Source organism: Pyxicephalus adspersus, chromosome 4 (assembly GCF_032062135.1).
Source record: "Pyxicephalus adspersus chromosome 4, UCB_Pads_2.0, whole genome shotgun sequence".
Classification (NCBI taxonomy): domain Eukaryota; kingdom Metazoa; phylum Chordata; class Amphibia; order Anura; family Pyxicephalidae; genus Pyxicephalus; species Pyxicephalus adspersus.
The window spans coordinates 56,371,814-56,393,770 of NC_092861.1; the positions used below are offsets into that span (position 1 = coordinate 56,371,814).

General features: G+C 35.9%; 1 protein-coding gene across 3 annotated transcripts in view; it reads left to right on the forward strand.

The window, feature by feature from the left end:
* Positions 1-17,315, forward strand: part of P3H2 (prolyl 3-hydroxylase 2) — an 82,372-nt gene extending 65,057 nt beyond the window's left edge. The window contains exons 5-16 of one of the 3 annotated variants that reach the window (XM_072408240.1): positions 866-1,008; positions 1,413-1,502; positions 5,091-5,131; positions 6,360-6,398; positions 6,624-6,712; positions 7,856-7,983; positions 9,998-10,093; positions 11,252-11,402; positions 13,477-13,594; positions 13,895-13,970; positions 15,496-15,636; positions 16,445-17,315. In XM_072408240.1, the coding sequence (XP_072264341.1) occupies positions 866-1,008; positions 1,413-1,502; positions 5,091-5,131; positions 6,360-6,398; positions 6,624-6,712; positions 7,856-7,983; positions 9,998-10,093; positions 11,252-11,402; positions 13,477-13,594; positions 13,895-13,970; positions 15,496-15,636; positions 16,445-16,546 (1,214 nt within the window). In that variant the 3' untranslated portion in view covers positions 16,547-17,315. Of the gene's footprint in view, positions 1-865; positions 1,009-1,412; positions 1,503-5,090; positions 5,132-6,359; positions 6,399-6,620; positions 6,713-7,855; positions 7,984-9,997; positions 10,094-11,251; positions 11,403-13,476; positions 13,595-13,894; positions 13,971-15,495; positions 15,637-16,444 lie in introns of all 3 variants that reach the window. The other 2 variants (XM_072408239.1, XM_072408241.1) reach the window with 2 other exon arrangements.
* Positions 17,316-21,957: the final 4,642 nt, after the last annotated feature.

A 21,957-nucleotide genomic window follows, 5' to 3' on the forward strand; every position in this document is an offset into this window, starting at 1 on the left:
TTTTCCAATCCCTTTTATGTTTTGCTGCCTATGTCCCTGTGGCAAAAGTTTGTCCTTTCTGTTTGTTCTGATAACCACTGGACCTGATTGCCTGGTATGGACAAGAATAAATTCTCTTTACACATTTCCATAAATAAAAAACCTTTGTTTAAGAATGTATGAATTTGCTTAGGTTAAAACGTTGTCTAACCAACTTGAATTTCACGGTCCTGTTCAATGACAAGCTCTTTATTGGCTGCTGTGGATCCTACATAAAAGGAGTGGTATCTGGTGGGCTAAATCCTTAAATCGGGGAAGTCTGGCCTTGTGTAGCAAAGTGGAAGACATTTTACAGTTGACCCATGGGAGTAAATAAGAGATTCATCATGGTGTCTATTTTAAAGCAGGATTTCAACTTGTTACCAGTTTGCAACTGTTTATATTCTTTCTTTAAAGGGCAAGTGTACCTTTTGGTACAAGATGTTCCTAAATAAATACAGCCCTCCTTTGGAGTTCAGCCCACCTGGTCTTCTACTCACCTTGTCCTCAATAGAGTAATCCTTAAAGTCTGGAACCTTCTATTTTTTGGGCATGCTCATCTGCACCACATTCTTCTTCATTTCTATAGGGAAAAATGTACTCTTCAGGACAGTTTGAGTCCACAATAAGAATGGGTTGAATGGAGACTGGAGTATAACCAGTAATATTGCTGGAGCAAGGATGAAGTTGAGTATAAGACCAGGTGCTCTGCTTTTAGAGGACTACGTGTACCAAAAAGAAAGTTGTCCTTTAGAGCATAACTCTGGCAATTTTTTGTCAGAGGTCAACAGTCATAATCTGTTTTTTTTTTTTCTAAAAAACAATGCTTTTTTTTTTTTCCATCAAGTTGGAGATCACTTGAAAGCCTTGCAATGTGCCAGGTCCTACTTGCTCTTCCATCCAGAAGATAAAGATGTTTTGGAAAATGTCAGCTTTTATGAGAGTCTTCTGCAAGATTATTTGGATCCAACTGACATCAAGCCTAGGAAGGTAAGCTGGAGTACCCATATTTTGAATCTAAACTTTCTGTGAACAAAAATGGTAGGAAAGCAAACAAATCAGGGTAGCTTTTAACTAACCGAAACTAAGCTTACTGGTATCCTATGATGGCAAAGATCTCACAGGGCAAGTAGTGTAAATAACTAATGTTTGCTATAAGTGCCATAGACCCTGGAATGCTGAAGCAGGACAATTGATAAGGGCACACAAAGCCAAACAATTGCTTAAAAATATCTCTTGCATAGTAATATTGAATGGTTTGTAAACCTCTGATTATGTCGGTTAGTTGGCTGCTTGATATTTAGGTGGTTACCAGAAAATAATGTACACGAACATCTATATATTACGTTATATAAGGAATTTTCCTGCTAATAGACATTTGTTGGTTTTTCCAGGAGGCTGAAGAATTTATGAGACGTCACAGACTGGAATCTGAGATCATACGCTTTGCAGCTGAAGGACTCGGGTTTTTATATAATGAGCCAGTAAGTGCTGACAGATCAAAGCGTCTGGGTTTAGAAATATAGCTCTCCTGTTATTATTTGTCATTTTTGTTATTAATATGGTTTCTTTACACAAAGCCAGTTGCAGATTTAATTTTCAGAGCCTTGAAACTTGAGTACATGGAATCTATGACACTTTTATTAGTTATCCTGAACCAGTTTACCAGTTATTGTGAACTGGTTTACTAGTCGTCCTGAACCCCCTCTGTCCACACTCTTAAACCTTATCACTCACAATCCAGAATTTAGTTTTTGTTAGAATATTAATAGAGTAATATCTTCCTATAGGGGCATGAATGCTGACAGTTGTCTTACAAGTTATTTGAAAGTCAGAAAATAAATGTTGTCAGAGGTTCTAACCATTCTACTTTCTATAATAAAAAAAAAAGTTATGATTCGGATTAAACTTTTATCGTAAATATGATTCATCAACTTGTATTTATTTATAGAACTTGTATTTATCCTGGTACTTGACTAGATGTGTACCAAAAACTGTACAAGTATCTGTAAGAAATGGTATGTTGTGCTCCCTACACATATGCAATTGAGATTGATACAGAAACATATTTTATTTGCAAATGGTAGGGCTGAGCTGTAATTTGTCATTGCTTTACAATTATTTGTGATTCAGAATATGTACCTAGGAACACTGAGGCACTATAAAACACTGACAATGCAACAAATGTATTGGCCCTTTCATGGCATACAGTGTTCATCCTGTTTTGATGGCCTATGAGCAAACTAGCCTTACAAGTTACAAAAATTGCTTACTTAAGGTTAGTTTGCAGGAAGCTGGCCCTTCTGGTACTTAAAAACTAGGTACCTAAATCAGTCTTCTTTACCGCCTCATATAATTTCTTTAGAACAGCCTAAAGAACTGGAGAGGGAGAGATGGCTCAATAAGTCACTCAGTGCACAAGTGTTTACAGTAGGCATACTAACAGGAGACACAAGCAGATGAATGACCTCACCAGGGTGTGCCTGTGTCCTACTGCAATGGATCTCCAGACCTAATTTGTCTGTTGGGATTGTCTGGGACAGATAATGGCTGATTGTCTAGATGCAAAGAATGTCCTTTGCCAAGTAAAACAGTACCTATATAGGTATTTAAATGTTTACCTGGAAATTCAATATTCTGTGGAGAAATAGAAGAGAGAAGGAAAAGCAAGCAGTTTCTCAATTCCAAACTCTGACTTTCTAAATTTGGAATATGGAGTTGTGAGAGAGGGTTCTTTTTGCAAGTGTAATACTTCACATGAGACAAAACTAAGTCAGCTCTACGGGTTACAAATGATCAGCATCATGAAATATTATTTTTACTGCCTCACTGTCCTAAATAACTACTTCATTTGTTAGTATTTTACAGCTCCAATGCCATCAACAATAAAACAATATTTTCTTTCAGTGATAACGTTACGTAACACTTAATCTAAAAGCATTGCATTGGATTTTTCATCCTCGCCACCATATCGTCCATGATGTCAGTATTCTTGTAAATTGAGATATCATGCCTCATTTAAAAAACATATTGTTCAATGCATATGAGTAGTCAAATCCATCAAACAATAAACTAATATAAAGAGTTCTAAAATGCTTTCATCCTTGAAGAACGTAGGCGAAGAAAGAGTCTCTCGACACCAATGCATGATTTAGCTTCATAGTTCATGTAGAAAGTGTTTAGCAGAGCAGAACCTATGGTAATAAAACCGTTTCCCCCTGCCTCTTTCAGAAGACTTCACAGCAAACAGAGTAGGGTGGACATTAATGCAGCATGCAGCCCTAATTTATAGTTATTGTTCCTTTTTAGCTGCAATTCGTCTATCAGGAATGAATTCATTCTGAAAGATTACTTGACAAAACATTTTTGCCAGTGAAATCTACGGTACCTACGGTTATCCATGTTGTCATAATGCACTGATTGCAGGAGTTACTGGCTTCACAGTTCTTTCTCTAGCTGAGATGGAAAGCCTGGGTGTATAAATGTGTTAAACAACATAAGATTTAGAAATTCACAATAATGATTTGCTTTATATACAACAATGCAGTATGCTAATCAGAATGTACAATCCTTCCACAAGCTTAAGAAATAAGATATCCCCTCTATGGATGTAACTAAACTCCCATTAGTTTCCCATGCACAGATAAGAGCATACCTTACATGTGCTTAGATCCCCATCCTGCATCTGTAGGAGAAGGGAGGGGGGTGAAAATAATAGAGAATGGGATTAGAATATAGGATAGCTGTCTGTCTTAATTTTCTGGATGACCAAATTGAACTGCACACATAAGTAGTGGGACTTCATTACAAAATCGCACCATTCGCCCAAAACTATTCACACTGCCTGTTGTGCCATAAGAAAATTTTTTTCCAGCCTTTTCAGCACATTTAGCCAAGAGACTTTCTTTTCTTTTGGATCTGAGGTTTCACCCACTTTCTGCGTATTACTTCCTTATCCCTGTTCATACAGAACTCATCTCTCTGTGAAAGAAAGACAGCCAAAGAGCGAGTGATCTAAAGGAGCTTAGGGGGCATAGTGGAGCAGACAGGTTAGGATCAAACAGTTGTTTTGGGTAATGAAGGGGTCATTGGTGGTTGGGGGGGGGGGGGGGGGGTGGGGGGGGGGGGGGGGGGGGGGGGGGGGGGGGGGGGGGGGGGCACAGGTAAGCGTGGGGTTAAGGTGGTGGAAGTGTAGAGGAAGGAGAGGTGAGGTCACATAAAAAATCTAGCTGTAATAGTGAGAGCTTAACATCCTCCCTCCCCTGTATTGTTGCAGAAGATTGAGGGTTTTGGGCTTAGCTTCGACTATGATGGTTGGGTATGTGCAAACGGGTAAGGTCCTCTAGAGCAGTGTTTTGGTGTTAGTATCAGTGAGGTTGGGGACCCATCTTTGGTGTGGAGTCTCCTGAATAGTGTGAGAAGAATGAAGTGAACAAAGTTTATAGATTGCGATAGTCTGCGAGAATGAAGCAAACAAAGTTTATAGATAGGGATAGTACGCGAGCAGTTTTAATATCATTCCTGAGCTTGGTGATAGTGTGGCTGGGAGCAACAATATCATGTTGGCACAGATCCCAAGTTGATGTTTTGATTGCCTCCGAGGACCGGCAACCTTGAAAGACCATTGAATGTGGTTGTTAATAAAGTTTTTGTTATTTGTTATATTTTGTTGTATTCTTTTATTTTGACATTATGGTATAAATACAAACACAAATTCATGTTAAAGGTTATCTATCTAATAACAATAATAAAAGGCCTGCTGGTCATTTTGCAAAATTTTTGCAAAATTAGTGTGTTTGTGATTTACCAGCAGTAGGTCGTCCATATAATTTATTGAAACGGCTTTACAGCAGGAAAAATAAGTATTAGATCTTTTCCGTACAGGTGATACTTTAAAAATAATAATTCACAATAATCACTTTAATGTAAGCATGGTGTATTATGTTCAAAGTCGTACTACAAAATGTGTCTCTTGTTGGACCCAGTCCTAGCAAGCATTTAATAGTTACTTAAAATAAAAGTTTTTTTTTAGGTTTCAAAAAATTTAAAGAATAAAATTTTTTGTTTTTCAGGACTTCTGGATTACCAGTGGAGATAGACAAGATGAAAACAGGTATGTATACCAGAACCCTTTTATCTAAATTTTCTGCACTTTGGTCATGACCACAAATATACCAAGTCTAAACTTCCCTGATTCCCTTATTTTATTTAGGTAGAAAAGGCATACATTTGTTTTTAGTTTACTTTTTTCACCTGATTATCCTAAAATGCAAATACGACTACATACCTCTTTAAAATTGGCCATAGGGATTTGAAATTCCTTCTGTTTTCTGTCATCTTTTTTCTGTTGTTGATCTATTTTAGTAGTACAGTATTATTGCCACTTTCACATTATACCTTGTTTGGTAGTGTTTTATTTCAGCTGCTATGTTTAATCTAATATTATGTTTACCTTAATGTCCACCTGTCTTTATATTTGTATTCCTAAACTGGCCTTACAAGTGAAACAAGTGACTTCCAGTACATACATTTACGTTTTCATAACTTTGTAGAAAAAATGAGGGCTTCCTGTAGTACTTTCTGAAAAATATGAAATTGTAGAAATAGTGAGGGGGCAGGAAGCTTTCAACTTTATTGTAACAGTTAAAATTGGTATATTACAGTGACCAGGAACTTTCTTTTCTGTAGCCATTTAGGACACATAGATAGTCCAAAAAGTCTACTTTCAAAATCAATTCTATTTTAAAATACAATAGAAAATGATGTAATAAAGTTTTCTTGAGAAAGTGCGCATTTATCATTCACCTATTAGAAACACGGCTGCAATTAATTTAGTAAAACTATGGCTGGATCCTGTCCCCAAGAACTAGCAACCTCATAATATTGTATTGGGCTAATAAATATCATAGGTTTAATACAGATTCTTGTAACTGGATATCAGGACTTGCAAACTTTAGATTGGGATTATATATACATAAAGAGGAAAGTGCAGGTTCTACTGTGCAGGATACTGCCATGTACCTCTATGTACATTAAAGAACACGTTCCCCAATATCATAAGAGAATTTTATACAGGGACTTCCCATTACTGTGGGATTGAAGAACAAGCATGTTTGTTTATGGATTGTTAATCAGATCACTTGTTTGGTAGTCGGATATATGCTCTGTTGTCTACATGTTATGTCTGTAGGCACCTAAACCTTAGCTGCTGTGGAATGTCGTATATCAGTAATATTAAATTATAAAGGACACCAGTCAGCCACTAGATACACTATAACTATTATAAAGTCTTGTCAATTTTGCTATTATTTATTTGCCATGTTTATATACAATTACTGCAGAAACACATCCTTGCCTCGAGCCAGAAACCACTACTACAGGTAGTTATATATCATTTTCCTTTACCATTTATATAGAGAATGCTTACACACTAGGGCACTGCATATTTCAACTATCTTTGTTTTTTGTTCTTTCTGTATGTATGTGTACGTAAGTCATCTTCTATGCTATGCTGCAGCTTTTGATTAAGATTTACAGCATGCCTAAAGCAGTTAGATATATAAGCAGGTCCCTCTGTTCAACAGACTTGTTTTGATATCCAGCAGGGTTCCATCGGGGGCTGAGCTGACTGATGTCACTGGACTCCTAACAGGAAAAAAGGCAGTGCAGAAGATTGATAGAGAGCTGAGGGAAGGTATGTACCATAAATCTATATACTGATATGTTATATGTGTATACAAGAACTTGGATGAGTAGTGAAACGTTGTTACCATTGCTGAAGAAGACCAAATGACTGCATCAATTACTTGCCATACTGATGAATCGGAAATATAATTGATTTGGCTTATCAAATCAGAACACTTAACAACTGTCCTTGCCAGCCCCAAAGTTTGATTTAGGTTAAGAAAAATGATTGAGGTTGTTGTGCAATATTGAAGAACCTCAGTCAATCAACCAAATACACAGTGCAAAGCATAATACCTAGACAGTTTTGTCTACCAGAATTTTGAAATTCTCTTCCTGGTTATGTAGTGTGGCAGAAGTGTAAAAAAAAAAGAAAATTGGCACAGTTACTAAGCTTCGTCGGCTTCTTCTCTCTGTCGGATGCATTGTCACATGGGAACTTGTTCTTGCGTCTAAGGGTGCATTCTAAGTGGGGTGCACTGTGTGGAATACATCTATACATAATTGGGATGTTCCTGGATACCACAATACTCTTTGGCCTAATTGTAAAGATCTCTTTAATGAAAGCTGTTTCTGGTAAAATACATGAGAGGGTTTAGAGTCTCAGTGGGGTATCCCACTCCTTTTGGAATACATTTATCTGTGCTTGGATCTTATGGAGTATAGATGTTTTTTCACAGAATTATAAAAAATCTTTTCCCTTTTTTTTCAAAATTTTCAGCTTTCAGATCATCAATTGGTACACATAATAATGTATTGCTTATCAAAGTATGGTCATTTATTGTAAATCACTCTGCAAGAACCTATAATATATGTTTTTGTATTTGTTTGCTGTTGTATGCTGTGTTATATGTGGTATTTAGGAGAATTACACAGAGTACACACATAGAAACAGCAGGTAAAAGCTGAATGTGCATACACGTACTACATATATATTGATAAGTTATGGCAGTCCTTCTGCTCCGGCTTACGTCTGATAATATTGTGAAGATCTAGTGCCCTCCTGTGTTCACATAGTAAATATAATGTTTTTATGACTGCCGATTTACCTGGAAATCTTTTTTTATCCTACCATGGTTTTATTATTATTTTTTATGTGTGTAATGAAAACCACATTTCTAATTTGTAGTACTTCATATTATTGCTTTTTCAGGAGGATCTCTTCTGTATGATGGAGTGAAACTTGTGCATGCTTCAGTGTACCTTAATGGAACTCAAAGAGTACAGCTGGATAATGTCATTTCAGAGGAGGAATGTCAAGAGCTCCAGAATGTTGCCAATGTAAGACAACACTTTGCACCAGTTGTCTTCTTGTGTTTGTAGAGTTTTCTTCAAGTTTCGCAATCAGCTACACAACAATTCTGTAGTTATTCCTAACGTAAAGCATTAAAGTAATGAACGTCAATAATTAATACATTATGGTGATCATTTTACTGCAGGAAATCATTGCAGGCATATTCCTTGGAAAGAAGGAAGCTTAAATATGTCGACTTTTAAAATTCCAGGAAAACAGAGTTTGTTCACGGACGTGTTCTTCAGAGCCAATACTAAGCCATTTTATGTAACGTGTTCATAAGATTCGACTGTTTAGGATTAGTTTTATAGGTCTTTATACTTTACAACATGCAGCTTAGCATATATGCTTTGATATTTTTATTAGGTTTACACCAGTTTCTTCCAGCTCTAATGCAGTCTTCATAATTATATTTTCTCTTTTTTGTAAGAATAGTCGGTAACCTCAGCACACGGTGGACAAATGTATGTAGCACTCCAAAAGACCCCCACAGGAACGTCTGTGTTTTTTCCAGGTTCCCCCTTGTAATATGGCATGCAAAGTTCTTGCATGTCTTGGGTTAGGGGAGTTTACATTAACCTAACATGTAGGGGGGAGGGTTAGGGGAACATAATGTCCAATGCTAGCAGTTTGGATTCAGTAGCAGTAAATCACGAACAGTACTGACAGCTATCCTCCTATATCTTTGTTGAACTCTTCTTTCATGACAAGCTTTTTAGTAAAAGAAGCATCTCTTCTTTGGAGTGGGTCTCCTCAAACTTAGCACCAGTGGCCTCTTTTACTAAAGTACCTCTTCTCTGGGTCCCTTCTCTTTTGGCTTCTCTCATTGGGGCTCCATCTTACTGAGAACCAAACTGTTCTTCCAGTGTTCCATTGTCCTGGCCTCAGGTGACGCAGGCTCTGGAGCCTCATGGCCAACCTGTCCTGTTTGTTTCCCCTAGCTTTTTCTGGACAGAGGGACATTGGTGAGGGCCCCCTAGTTCCACTTTCCTACACATTTTACCTTCCTAACCTTTCGAAGGCCATGTTCCTAAACTGAGACTGATGGTGGCTAACAACTCTGCCTAGACTAAATCTAGACCAAAACAGTTTAACCCAAAGTTATCCTCTTACTCCTTAAAAGGACTGCTGCATCTCAAGGTGCTACAAGTTAATAAAAATGCAAATAAAGTACCTAGTCCTAAACAGTTCAATATTTCTGACAAGTTCGCATCTGGTGGTGCCTGCCATGTTGTGCATTGGATGTTGCATGTCATGACCCAGTTTCATGGTTTGAGTGCTTGAACCTGCTCTTTCATGGCTCTCAATCCTAGGCTTATTTTATAACCTCTAGGTTTTGAGCTTGTCCATAATTTTTTTTCTTGAGAATGCAGCTTTGCAGCAGTTAACTACCAAAAACTCTAATGCCCCACCAAGGTCTCCTATTTTAATGGAAATAAATCAGAATGATTGAAGAGGTCTTTGGTATTTGTGATTTCAAAGTGTAGTAGAATCATGGTTTATAACCTTTCATGTAGTGTTTCAAGGTTGGTTGTTCTGTTAACTGTTTCTAAAGACTTAAATAGAAACCTAAAATGCCCCCTAAACAAGAAAAAATATAAATTATGTGTTTTCGTTTCCTAATACCCCTCAATTTCTCGTGCAAGATTCCCAAAATGCTAGAAAAATGCTCTTGCATTGTTTTTCAGCTCTGGTAAACCAATGTCAATTGCTTTGAGCAACTCTATTGAATGCTAAGCAGTTTAAACTGGGCCACAGATAGGTATTAACTACAAACTGATTATTCAAGTGATCAAGATCTAGTATAATGTAAATTGTGTTTTCTTTTACAGCAGTAATCAGAAATATTTGTAGTACTATTGTCATATCTCATTTTATTCTTTATAGTATATTTTCTATACGGTGGGCTTTCTGATAATTGAGCGTTAGTTGAAATGTTTATCTGTTCTTTATAATAATGCTTTACTTTGTACTACTGATTAATTAAACTGTGTTTTTCAGACTATAACTCTGGCAGGAGATGGATACAGAGGGAAAACCTCACCTCACACTCCAAATGAAAAGTTTGAAGGAGCCACAGTGCTTAAGGCTTTAATGGTAAATCAACTGCTTATAAAAACAATGGGTAACAAAAATAAATTGGCTACTACAATAAAACAAACCGGAGATTTATTTGTCCACATACATTAAAGAAAAACATGTTTGTACAGTATGAAAGAGCTAAAGGGATCATTTTGCGGTATATATTATACATATTATTACCTCTTCTTTCTTTCTACAATTAAAAAACAACCAAAAGCCTCTGTAAGATAAAACAGTTACTGTAGTGCCCTTTGCGGACATACTTTCACTAGGTAATTCTGTAAGCTGGCATTGCTGACCTGGTTCTGTAATATACAGCTTGGTAGGTTGGTGTTCTAAGATCCTCTGCCTTGTGAATCGCTAACCCAGAATCTGTATGCAGATGAGGTGTGCTGCTAATTGCTAATTGTCTAATAAACACATCTGCATGCTTTTTTTCAGATGTGATTGAAACAAAAAAAAAAATCAATTTATGTCCAGCCAATTAGTTTTCTTTAGAAAACATTCAGCAATGGATGCTTTCATAATCTCTTAGCTGTAGGAATGCTTTAAACAGTTTAGAATTTCCTAAACTTTTTTAACTAAAAATATTTTTATTTTTCGAATACTGACAAGTTTCTATTCATCCCCACTTTTTTTGCAAATCACCACTTTTAGTATTGGTAATAAAAAAAAGTTTTTGGAAGTTGGAAGTTTTTTTATGTGATTCTCTATAAAAAAGTATAGTGGATGAAAGTATAAAAATGTAAAGTTGAAGACTGTCCGATGAAGGGCTACCAAGGGAAGCTACTGATGGTCAGAGATATATTGCTCCATTTATTCTTTGGTCATGTGATATCACAGATTAAATAGTCTGTAAAGGGAAGAGCTTTTCAGAGCATATGCTGATAAACTATCATAGCCATCATAATGAGGGGTAGTATAGTGTGAAGGTGTGGAAAACCTTCAAGCCCTCCCTGGAGCAGAGGCCACTGTGGTCCCAATGCCACTGATTTTAAAACTAGAGGTGTGAAACTTATTTTTTGTTTGTATGTTTGGGGTTCCTTTTTTATTGTCCTATGTTATTTGTTCTTTATTGTCAAAAATACAAGCAGATTTCTTTTTTTTTTGTGGGAAATAATTTTTTCAGTGTGCATTATGCTAATAATGCCCATCAGTCTTCTTTTTCTATAGTATGGCTTTGAAGGTCGCGTGGCAATGAAAAGTGCTCGCTTGTTTTATGATGTGAGTGAAAAAGCTAGAAGAATTGTCCAGTCATACTTCATGCTGAACTCCACACTGTACTTCTCTTACACACACCTGGTATGCAGGACAGCCTTGCAGGGTAAGTAAAGTAAATTTGAATTAGGTTTAGTTTTCATATTTAGGTATGGGCTACCTGGTGTTACAGTGTAAAGGCAAAATTACATCATCAAAGCAAAAATTGTGACCTACTTTGTCCCTTCTGCAATAAAATAAGTTTACCTGGCTAATCACAATTTTGTATTTAAACTTGCCTATTTACTCTGCGTAATGGGTGCTGCATCTCTTCTGGGAGTTGGAACTTAAGCCATCTTGCTTGGTCATGCTGGGGTGATATAACTTCTAAACTTGCACACGGGAGCTTATTCAGTTCCTTGCAGCCACAGGGGGTTTTGGCATACAGATCGAAGATAGTGAAAAGACAGGTACGCATGTATTATTGCAGTAGGAACTTCACCAGTCCCTTCTACAGTAAGAATCCTGCCTGCTCACAAGTTTTGTATCCAGAACAATAGTTCCACTTTAGCCATATTTCCTCAACCCAGTAGTAGTTTGATTGCTGCAATTCTGCTGTCATGCAACTTTGCACAGGTCAAAACTTGTATTGCAGAGTACAATACTGAGACTAACCAAGTAATATTTACACTTATGATGACTCCATAAAGATAACCTGACACCTCTAAAGTCATGCAAGGGAAAGAGCAGCTTCCTTATGAAAGTAATAAAGTTAAGCAAGTGAAGGGTCAGTTGTAAAAAATCAAATTTATAATAATAATATAGTAATAAAAAAATTAAATATACCCGGAATTCAATAGGCAACCAGCCGTCCTGTGTTGCAATACACTTTAGGCTGCCGTGCATTGTATTAAGTTGCAATAAAAATTTAAAAAATTTGGGTATTTCTTCTGAGCACTCTGGTGGGTTTAGTTTCCATTCAGATGCACCAAAATGCACAGGTGGCAAACCAAAGCCTCTGTAACACCTTTGAGTGCTCCTTAAAAACACAAAATTTAGGCATTTGTTGAACTTTACACAGTTCCTCCTTTATTGTTTCTCTGTACATGCTGTCAAGCATTGTGCAAAATATAAAATCCAGAATGCTGTTTCATTATTAAAATACATGTGTTATTATAAGTGTATATTTTCCACAAGTCACTTCTTTAAAATACTCTTTCTGTATTTTGTAGGGCACGTACAGCTTAACAATTACTCCTACAATATTGGTGCTCATTATTACTTTCATTCAGTTGACAAACGCCATAGAAAATCAGATGCCCTAGCTTTATATCCAGAATAGTATAGCTCAGTAATTGGCTGCATCTGGTCTCTGTGTACACTAGATGTCCTCAGCTCTATAGCAGATGGCTCTGAACAATCTACATTTATCTGAGCAAAGTTTTGGTAATGTTTGCACCATAAATGTATTAATCTATCATTTATTAGGAAAAGTATAGTATTTATACCTTAAACATTGTTTTCATTGTTAGAGTAATGCAATTTGAGAGAAAGTATAAAAATGGTGCTAGGCTTTATTATAAGCAAGTCTACAGTGCTATTCAAGGGGTGTCATGAACACCCTCTATACATTATATAGTAACCCTCTGTAATAAATATCTCTTTGTAAAATAATCTATTAAACTAAAATAGTAAAAAATCATTTGTTTATACAAACTTGTTTACAATTAGTTTGCTAAATCACTGTTTTATAACATATACATATGAAAAAGCGGTCCTCTGTATACAAACATATTAATTCTTGTCAGTCCCAAATTCATTAGAAAACAAATGAAAAATTAGTAGAGCAGAGAAGGTGTGGTTGGCTATTATGAGCAATCTTTTCTTATTTGAAAGGAAAATATATATAATCTTACTATTGGAAGAATGGGCTTTAGGCAGATTATAACTAATGTTGCCACAATCTAAGTGAAGAAAGTCCAGGGAGAGGAACACTTTGTGTTCGTCTTTGTTTCATTTCACTGTTAAAGACTTTCTCAGGGGAGGTTGAGACGTGCAGTATACAGCAAATTGCAAAACAATAGCTACTTAGTACCTATGTGTACCTATTACTCAAAAAACAATTAACATGTGCGAAATTCACTGTCATAAGTATACCAATTTAACTATCATTACTCCAATAATATCTTCACATATTACAGGTCAGCAGGACAACAGGAATGATTTGAGTCATCCCATTCATGCTGATAACTGTCTGCTAGATCCAGAAGCCAATGAATGTTGGAAGGAGGCCCCAGCATACACATACAGAGATTACAGGTACAAGCGTCTTCTGCCACAAAAATAAAATTCTATCACTGTAAGAACAGACAATACTGTAAAAAAAAAAAAAGAACAATGCTGTGTAATCCAATGTAAAAAGACATCAGTGTCCATATAGTTAATATTGGAAAATCCTGCTGCTCCTTATTTCTCTCCTATACCACTGTAGTTTAATTCTGACAATATACGAATGACATAGGCCTGTGTGTATTGCATGATGATAATAATGTGTGTGTTCCATGCTTACAAATACCTTACCAATGAATGAAACAATCGATTTGTTTTGTTTTCTTGCAGCGCTCTGTTGTACCTTAATGGAGATTTTGATGGTGGAGAATTTGTGTTCACTGAAATGGATGCCAAAACTGTCACGGTAAATCTGCTGGATATCTGATCTTCTGTGTGGAAATAAATAGTGTGGAAGAAATGCTGTGTTAGCGTCATAGGTCATGACCAAGCATTGCTCTGTGTTCTTGTCTCAATAGCAATCAGCAGGGAGACAAAAAAACCAGTATATAATAAAGGATTTAGAGAATGTAACCTTTCACGGTTTTATTGAACTTGTAATTCAGTATTGAACTGTAATGGCCCATTGGTGCGGTAAGTATTCAGTATTGTAAGGACTTTATTAGCGCAAGATAAAGGAATAGTATGGGGTGAATGTTCACCTGCGCAGTGGGAGTTTGGGTAGCGTGAGAAGAAAGAAGATGGGCGCTCCTGCTGTTCCATCTTTGCCAAAAAAGAAGAGTTTGTGGAGCGTATTGGTGTTTTTTTATTTTTTGTGCTAATTTTATGGTGTGAAAGTTTTGCTTTAAGGTGCTAAACGCTGCAAACTGTTTAATGATTTTATAATTTATGTCGTAGTCTATGTGATTTATCAAATCCATCTAGGTTCTGTCATTTCCCAAATGTTTTTACAACAAGTTTTGGTGAATATATCACAAATATGAAACCTTTTTATATTGATGGTTTTCCCATGTAGAACCAAGAGGGGTCTATTTATAAAGCAGGGAATTTGACATTCCCTGGAACATTCCCTGGTGGGCAATCAATCAATAATTGAATGGACACAGGGAATGGTTATGTGAATGTCAGATACACTGCTTTATAAATAGACCCCTTTAAGCTCTACATGGGAATAAAAGTCAATATATGCATGTTAATGGGTGCAGTTTGTAACACCACTTCCCATTTATGGCAGTCCTTACTGAGACCCTCATTTATTATAAAATGAAGAAGAAAGCGGCTAACATTTTATGAAAAGGTATTTCAAATAAACTTGAATACTGATTGAGTATTTAATATATTACCTTAAACATAATGCAGAATGTTAATATAATTCTCTGTCTCCCTCTGGTGGACAATTAAGCAATTACTCCAGTGACAACATCCAGGGCCAGAAAGACTATAACAGTAGTGAAAAGTACACTGATTAGTAAAAGAAAACGACAGCCTAGAAAGCAATCGGATGAGTCAGAATTGGTTTTTCATGTGAAAAATGTACGTTGTTTATAAATAGACTCCTATTTTTTCATGTAAAATGAAGAAGTGTATGTGTTATTATCAGTGAATGAAATCACATAAATTATAACCCCATATAAAAAGAAGGGACCTTGTGTCCCATAGACACTAATATGAACAGCAGAACCCTCGTCTGTTTTTTTATGGGCCAGAGATACAGCTAAAATGCAGTGTGACACAACAGGGCCCAACCAGCATGGAAACCATTAATTTTGTTGGAAATTATCTTTTTATAGTTGCAGTATTTGAATAACTGCACGTGACCTTTTTGGTGGCTTTGGTGTAGTGTGAGCTGGTCATATCCATTACACATTCACAGTTCTTTAGGTACATTTCATACTACAGAAGAGCTTTAACCTCTTTTATTTTATCTCCAGGCTTCCGTAAAGCCTGAATGTGGCCGCTTGGTTGGGTTCTCTTCAGGAGGAGAGAATCCCCATGGAGTTAAAGCTGTAACCAAAGGACAAAGATGTGCTGTAGCACTGTGGTTTACACTGGATCCCATGTACAGAGAATTGGTGAGTCAAATCAAACTTTACTGGTGGTATAATACCTCATTTTTCCCTCAAAAGCTTTATTGATGTACTCATTATATGTACTGAACTTTACAAAAATGCACCTATAATTATAAATGTACATACCTTCACATATGAAAGAACAGGATAAATTGTTGGTCATTGAACATAAAATAGTATGTCAAACAGAATCATATCCCCTGGCAGCTCACTTAAATAAGCAGTCAGATTTGAGAACTGCTAGAAAGACATTAGGCAGAAACGCACATAGACAACCCAGGAAAACATCTAAAGTTACAATAAAACAAGGAAAGGAGAAACAAAAAGGAAAAAATCAATGAATTTTGCATTGTCCTATGCAAATAAAGGACTTCCTCCTGTGTAGAGTGGATAAGGGAAAGTTTAGAGGTGCAGCTCTTTCATCAGATACACCCACGGTAGGCATGGGTTCTGTGAACACGAATTCTGTGATTCTCAGAAAGCTGAGCAACATTTCCCAGATAGTGGGGCATGCCAAAGTTTTCCATACCCAGAGATAAAGTTTAGCTTCAGTGACATGATGTGCCAACGAAGATTTTTCTTATATTTACCTGATATAATCTTGCTTTGTTGCAAATGATCCGCACTGGATTCAAAGGCATGAAATCACCTGTAACAAGATGGATCAATTTTTGTGTGTCCTCAGCACTTTGTTTTTAATGGGAGCACATATAGGAGTCCACAATAAGCCCTGTAATTATTTTCTGTTTAGTTATTGAAGTATTTCTATATGAACCATGTAATGTACATCAGTAATTCTCTGTCCCTGCAGGAGAGACTGCAAGCAGATGAGGTCATACGGTCACTAGATCAAGATGAGCAAACCCTAGGAAGACGTGAAGAACTTATTATCAATCCTAAGGATGAGCTATAACAAAGAATATTTATGTTAAAATATTTATTAATTAATAATATTCTTACTAGAACAGTTTTATTTTTGTACAAAGCAAAAAACATAATTTATATAAGGAAGACAAAAATTAATTAATTTTTACAAAGCTACTTCCCCTGAATGTTTTTCTTTTTTTTAAACCGTATTGGGTTATGGAATGAACTACTGAGCATTGTACTGTATTGCTGTTGATTGCCAGTATTACCCATCCGCTATATGTTAATGCTTTCTCCATAATAAGTTCCATTGTTCTCTTGACCTATGCATCCATGTATACTGCTGCTGGGGATACACTTCTTGTCTAGGTTGTTCTCATACTAGTCAGAATGATGAATTCTCATCTTGCCTGTCGGTATGTTTCAGTTTTGTTTTTTTCAGTTCTTTTATTTATTTGCATATATGTAACTTTATCATTCGAGATTATATTTATTTTTTACAATAAGAAAGACAAATTATTATTTACTTTTAAAATTACAAACCAGGGGACAGAAAAAGCATGTTGGCTGATTTTATATAATAATTGTCACTGTACACAGATAAATCCAATTACTTGGGTAAAATTAACCTTTTTTGACAAATACAATCTTATGGTCAAATACCATATATATACTCAAATTTAAAATGATCTAAATATTGAGGTATCAGAAAAAATACTTTGACATGAGTATAAACCTAGGGCACAAAGTGTGGCACCGCTAATATTCAAAACCATGTTCAATAAAAAAATGCCAATAAAATAAATGACAATAAATACATCTCTTGTGTGTAATTTTTAAAACCTTTTTACTTACCTTAATACTTATTTTATCAGTAAGTATAAACCATTATTTGTTTTCTAATAGTATTTTAAAGGCATGGTTTATACTTGAGTATATACAGTAAATGCATTGCAAGGAAATAAGCAAACCTAAACCATCGTTTTCTTCTTTGTAGTTTCACTACAGTCTTACCCCTTCCTCCTTTTATGATGCACATTTTGCTCATTCCTAATGTTCTAATAAAACTTACCCTGACAGGAAATGGAATTAGTCAATCATATATGCAGGAAAGGATCCTTCAGTGATGTTGGGAAATTCATGGATACTGCAGAGTTATCTGCAAAATGAACCATAGTAGTAGTAATTGGTAGCTAAAATAGCACCTTTCTCTTCTTGAAAATCCCTTCAGTGCTTACAGATGTTTTACATATACACTATACACAATTTCATTATATACTTGGTCTACAATTAATTTTTTTTTTTTAAAAGAAAAGAGTCATGATTGGATCTCTGCCTGACCTAATCACCAGGGGTATAACTAGAATCCAGTGAGCGGTCAGCAAAACTTGAATGTCCTTCCCCACCACCATGGAAGAAAAAACATGCCCCAGCACCAAAAGATGGATCCAAAACTGCAGCCACTTGGCCCCTAATGTAGCCAGTCACAACTTTTCTTCCTCCTATGTGCCATGCTGACCGCAAGTAGAAGTTTTTTTTATGCCAGTAAGAAGTCATGTTTATGTCATATGGCATCAGTACAGCTATACCTAAGCATCATTTATCCACCAAACTGAATCACTACAACTGGCACAAATAAGTACAGTTTTTTTAATAGGGAGGACAACATCGGTCACCTTCTTTTCATCCTTTTACCTACCCCTATACATAGAACAAACATTGGTGGCTATGTAGGGTTCATTTATTTCTATGCAACTGGATTTAATCGCTGACAATCATTTGTAGCAGAAATTTTTGAATATCTAGAATATTGAATAGTTTGGTATGAGAGCTGAAAGCTGTACAGAACTATGAAAGAAAATTAAATGACATTTGCCTTATCTAATAATGACAATGTTTTCCTATTATAGGAATAGTTTGTATGGTGGTTGTAATGGAGGGGAAAGAAGGGTCTGTCTGCATCTTTTTCTACATTCATCATCATTATTATAAATATTATTAATAATAAACAGGATTGTTATAGCGCCAATATCTTACGCAGCGTTGTACATTAGCCATCATCTAGTTTATCACAAAGTGATCAGAAGACAGGAGAAGCTGGTATTTTGTGTTCAATACAGTTTCACATGGGATTCTGATCTATCAAACTATCACAAAAGAATAAATCGTATTCCTGTCTAACTTGCTGAGGTGGAAAATGTAGTCACCACACCTTAAGGAAACATGGTGATGTTATTTACCATCTGCCCACCTTGTGTGAACTCTGGAACAATAGGACTGCTGACACTGTCATCATAACCTTGATTCTCATGTAGTCAGCACTTCTAAAATATATTCTTTTTCTGCTGAATTTACGTACAAATGCTACGGCCTTTCTAGTGTAGCACACCTGCTTGGGTTTTGTCTTGTGTTATTCTAGTGAATTTGCTGCTGAAATAGCAATAATTTCTTTCTGATTTGCATGGATTTTCCATAGCTGAAAAGTTTCTAGTCTAACTTTGGGAAAAAGCAAGTCATGTAGTTTTTGTTTTGCTTTTGTTTTTAATGTTTTCATGAATTCTTTAGAATAAAGAAAGTCATATAGATACCTTTGTGCCATTTCTGTCAAAGATCATATGAGTGATGGAGACGAGATCCAGAGCATAGCAGCTATAATACATCAAACAATAGCTATCTAAACAGAAGCATCCTCCATTCATGTCAGACTGCAGGGAGAATAAAGAACTGTCAATGACAAATCAGCCTGTTGGAAAATATACAGTAGACCGTTTCTTATTTGAGGAATGATAGTTTACTTGGTTCTGCGTTCTGTTCTGACATAACCCTGCTTGGCCAAAAAGATTGAATAAAGAAACAACGAACAGGCTTCTGTGCTCATAACAACTTGGTAAAATCTTATTCTTAGCACTTTTAGGTTTGAGATGTAAAAGGAATGGATTATTAAGTGACAATTGTAAAATACTGTGATGGGCATCAAGTGGCAACTCGTATTATAATTCTTGTGGTTTGAACTTCTTGGTTAAAGCTGACATAAATTGTGCGAAGACAGGCTCCGACCCAGAAAAAGTCCAGTGTGTGGGCAGGGTACGTTTATTTCTATTGTAAAGTGTAGCTGAATCCAAGAACAAAAATGTAATATATTGGATTTACTAGAATTTACATACAATGGCTGCACAAGTGTTCATTTTGTTTCAGGCTTTTCCCCATTTATTCATATCCATGGCATAAGTGGAATTTTCTGTAAGCCACAGAGAGAACTGAAATTTATAGGCTTTCTGTATTTCTGGCATCTTTAACCTTAATTCATATAATAAACCATTTTGTTTAATAGTTAGCATTTTTATACACTGAAAGCTTGTAACTGGTGGAGTTATTATATATATGTTGTCTGTTGGTTAAGCAATAAGATCAGAGCAGACATTTGTATTTACAACTCCTCAGTGACTCATATTCCTGTCATCAGCCCGTCCACCACCAGTCACCACTTTGCAGACACAGCACAGATGACAATGTTTCCACTCCAGAATTTATTATAGAAAGTGCCTTATTTTATGATAAAACCACTACAAATGAAGAAACCCATAAACTCACCCAAGTTATTAAAAAACATTGCATGACATAAATCCAATACCTTACCTTTTATCAATAGCCCTCATAGATTATGACAGACTACTGTAGGTAAATTGAATTACAGAATATTGATATGTAGTTTTTGTGATGAGTTTACAGTGCTGCCCTAAAGAAATGCCTTTGTGACCTATTTATAAAATGGTGCACAATTGGTAGAATGCCACTGTAGTGTGATGTCCTGCAGGGTGTTCTCTGTAGGGAAATACGAAAGGAGCAGAAAAAGATTGTTGTATGAGAACAGTACTTTTACATCCAAAGCATTGCACTCCACAATCATCATGATATGGAGAACATAATAGTGCTTTCCACCCCTCAAAAAGTGATACTAATGAAGCCAATTGCAGTGTTTAATAATGAGCTGAAGGATTTATGAATATTACACTATTGTTAATAATAGAAAATTGGCAGTTTTGTGTATAGAGCTATTTTATAAAATGAGCCCAACTTATCTTACATGTATTTGTATAGAGCTAATATTTCTGCAATGTTTTTATTTATTCATTTATAAAGGATTATTAATCCAATCACCTATGGCCAGAAACTAATTATTTTGGTTATAAATATTGGTGGGTGGGAGTTTAGGTTGTTTGGCCTCCGCTCTAATTAAACTGTTGGAGTTCATGAGAGGCTGAACTTAACTATACAGATTCTAAGAAACCACCTTAGTTCTCAACCTGTTTTTTGTCAAGTTTGAATTTTCCTGCAGGCAAAACCCTCTCATAAAGTCCACATTAAAAAGAAGAAAACATAAGTCAACAAGCAACCTCCTAATCGGCAGAAAAATCTACATTATAGTTATGAAATGAATCAGGTAAAGGTGGAATAGTGAGTTTTGACATATCAAAAAGACAATCAAAACCAGTTCTAAAATGATTACAGTGCTGTCTGTTTCACCTGGTATATTAAACCTTTAATGAACCTGCCGAGGCAGGTGAGACAAAAAAAAAAAAAAAAAAAAAAGGTAACAACAGGAGTTTTCTGTGTTGATTTCATTGAAAATAACAGTAATACAAACTGGCCAATTCTAGTGCTACCTTGACAATCAATGACCTGGAGCAACCATTCAACCAATAAATTCTGAAAGTCTGAATTCCTGTCCTATATGCTGGTTTCATGCTACTGACACAGTAGGCTAGGGGCCCCCAAAACAGAACAAATGTATCAATAATATTTTTTATCAAGCAGTGCTGCTAAAAGGAAATGCAATTATATTCAGAAAGTCAGCACATCTTCAGTTGCATTATAGACACATGGTAGTTTAGGACTTAAAAGGACAAATTAGTACAAGTTCAACCTGACCTATATCCTTTATGGTTACTAATCAAAAAATGTTGTGGAACCATATTAATAAATATTAACAATGTATCCAAATACAAAAAGAAGACTTTTTTATGTCATGTTGTATGTTGTAGAATTATCCTTAAATTTTGGATTGAACACGTGCCATTTAGTTTTCCACCTGCAAGTACTGCTTTCATATTAAAAGTTTTGTATTTCTGCACTAATACCCAAACAATAAACAACCTTCCAGAGGAGGGATGTCATTGCACTGTGAGTCCGCTGCATTTTTTTTTTTTCGGTACAAGTGCAAACATTGCAATGAATAAAACTACAGTTGACAATCGAAAATCCGGCCATTGATAATCCAGATCCTCCAGTTTCCCGGCATGAATTTCAGATCGCATTTTCAATACAGGGGCTGCAGTACACTGTTTGGCCACCTATGTTTTGATGGCGCTGTTCTGCAGAAACAGCTGTAAGGTCTTACTTGCTACACTAAATACACGTTGAGACATCCCTGCTGCCTTTAACTGTGCCAGAGGTTCG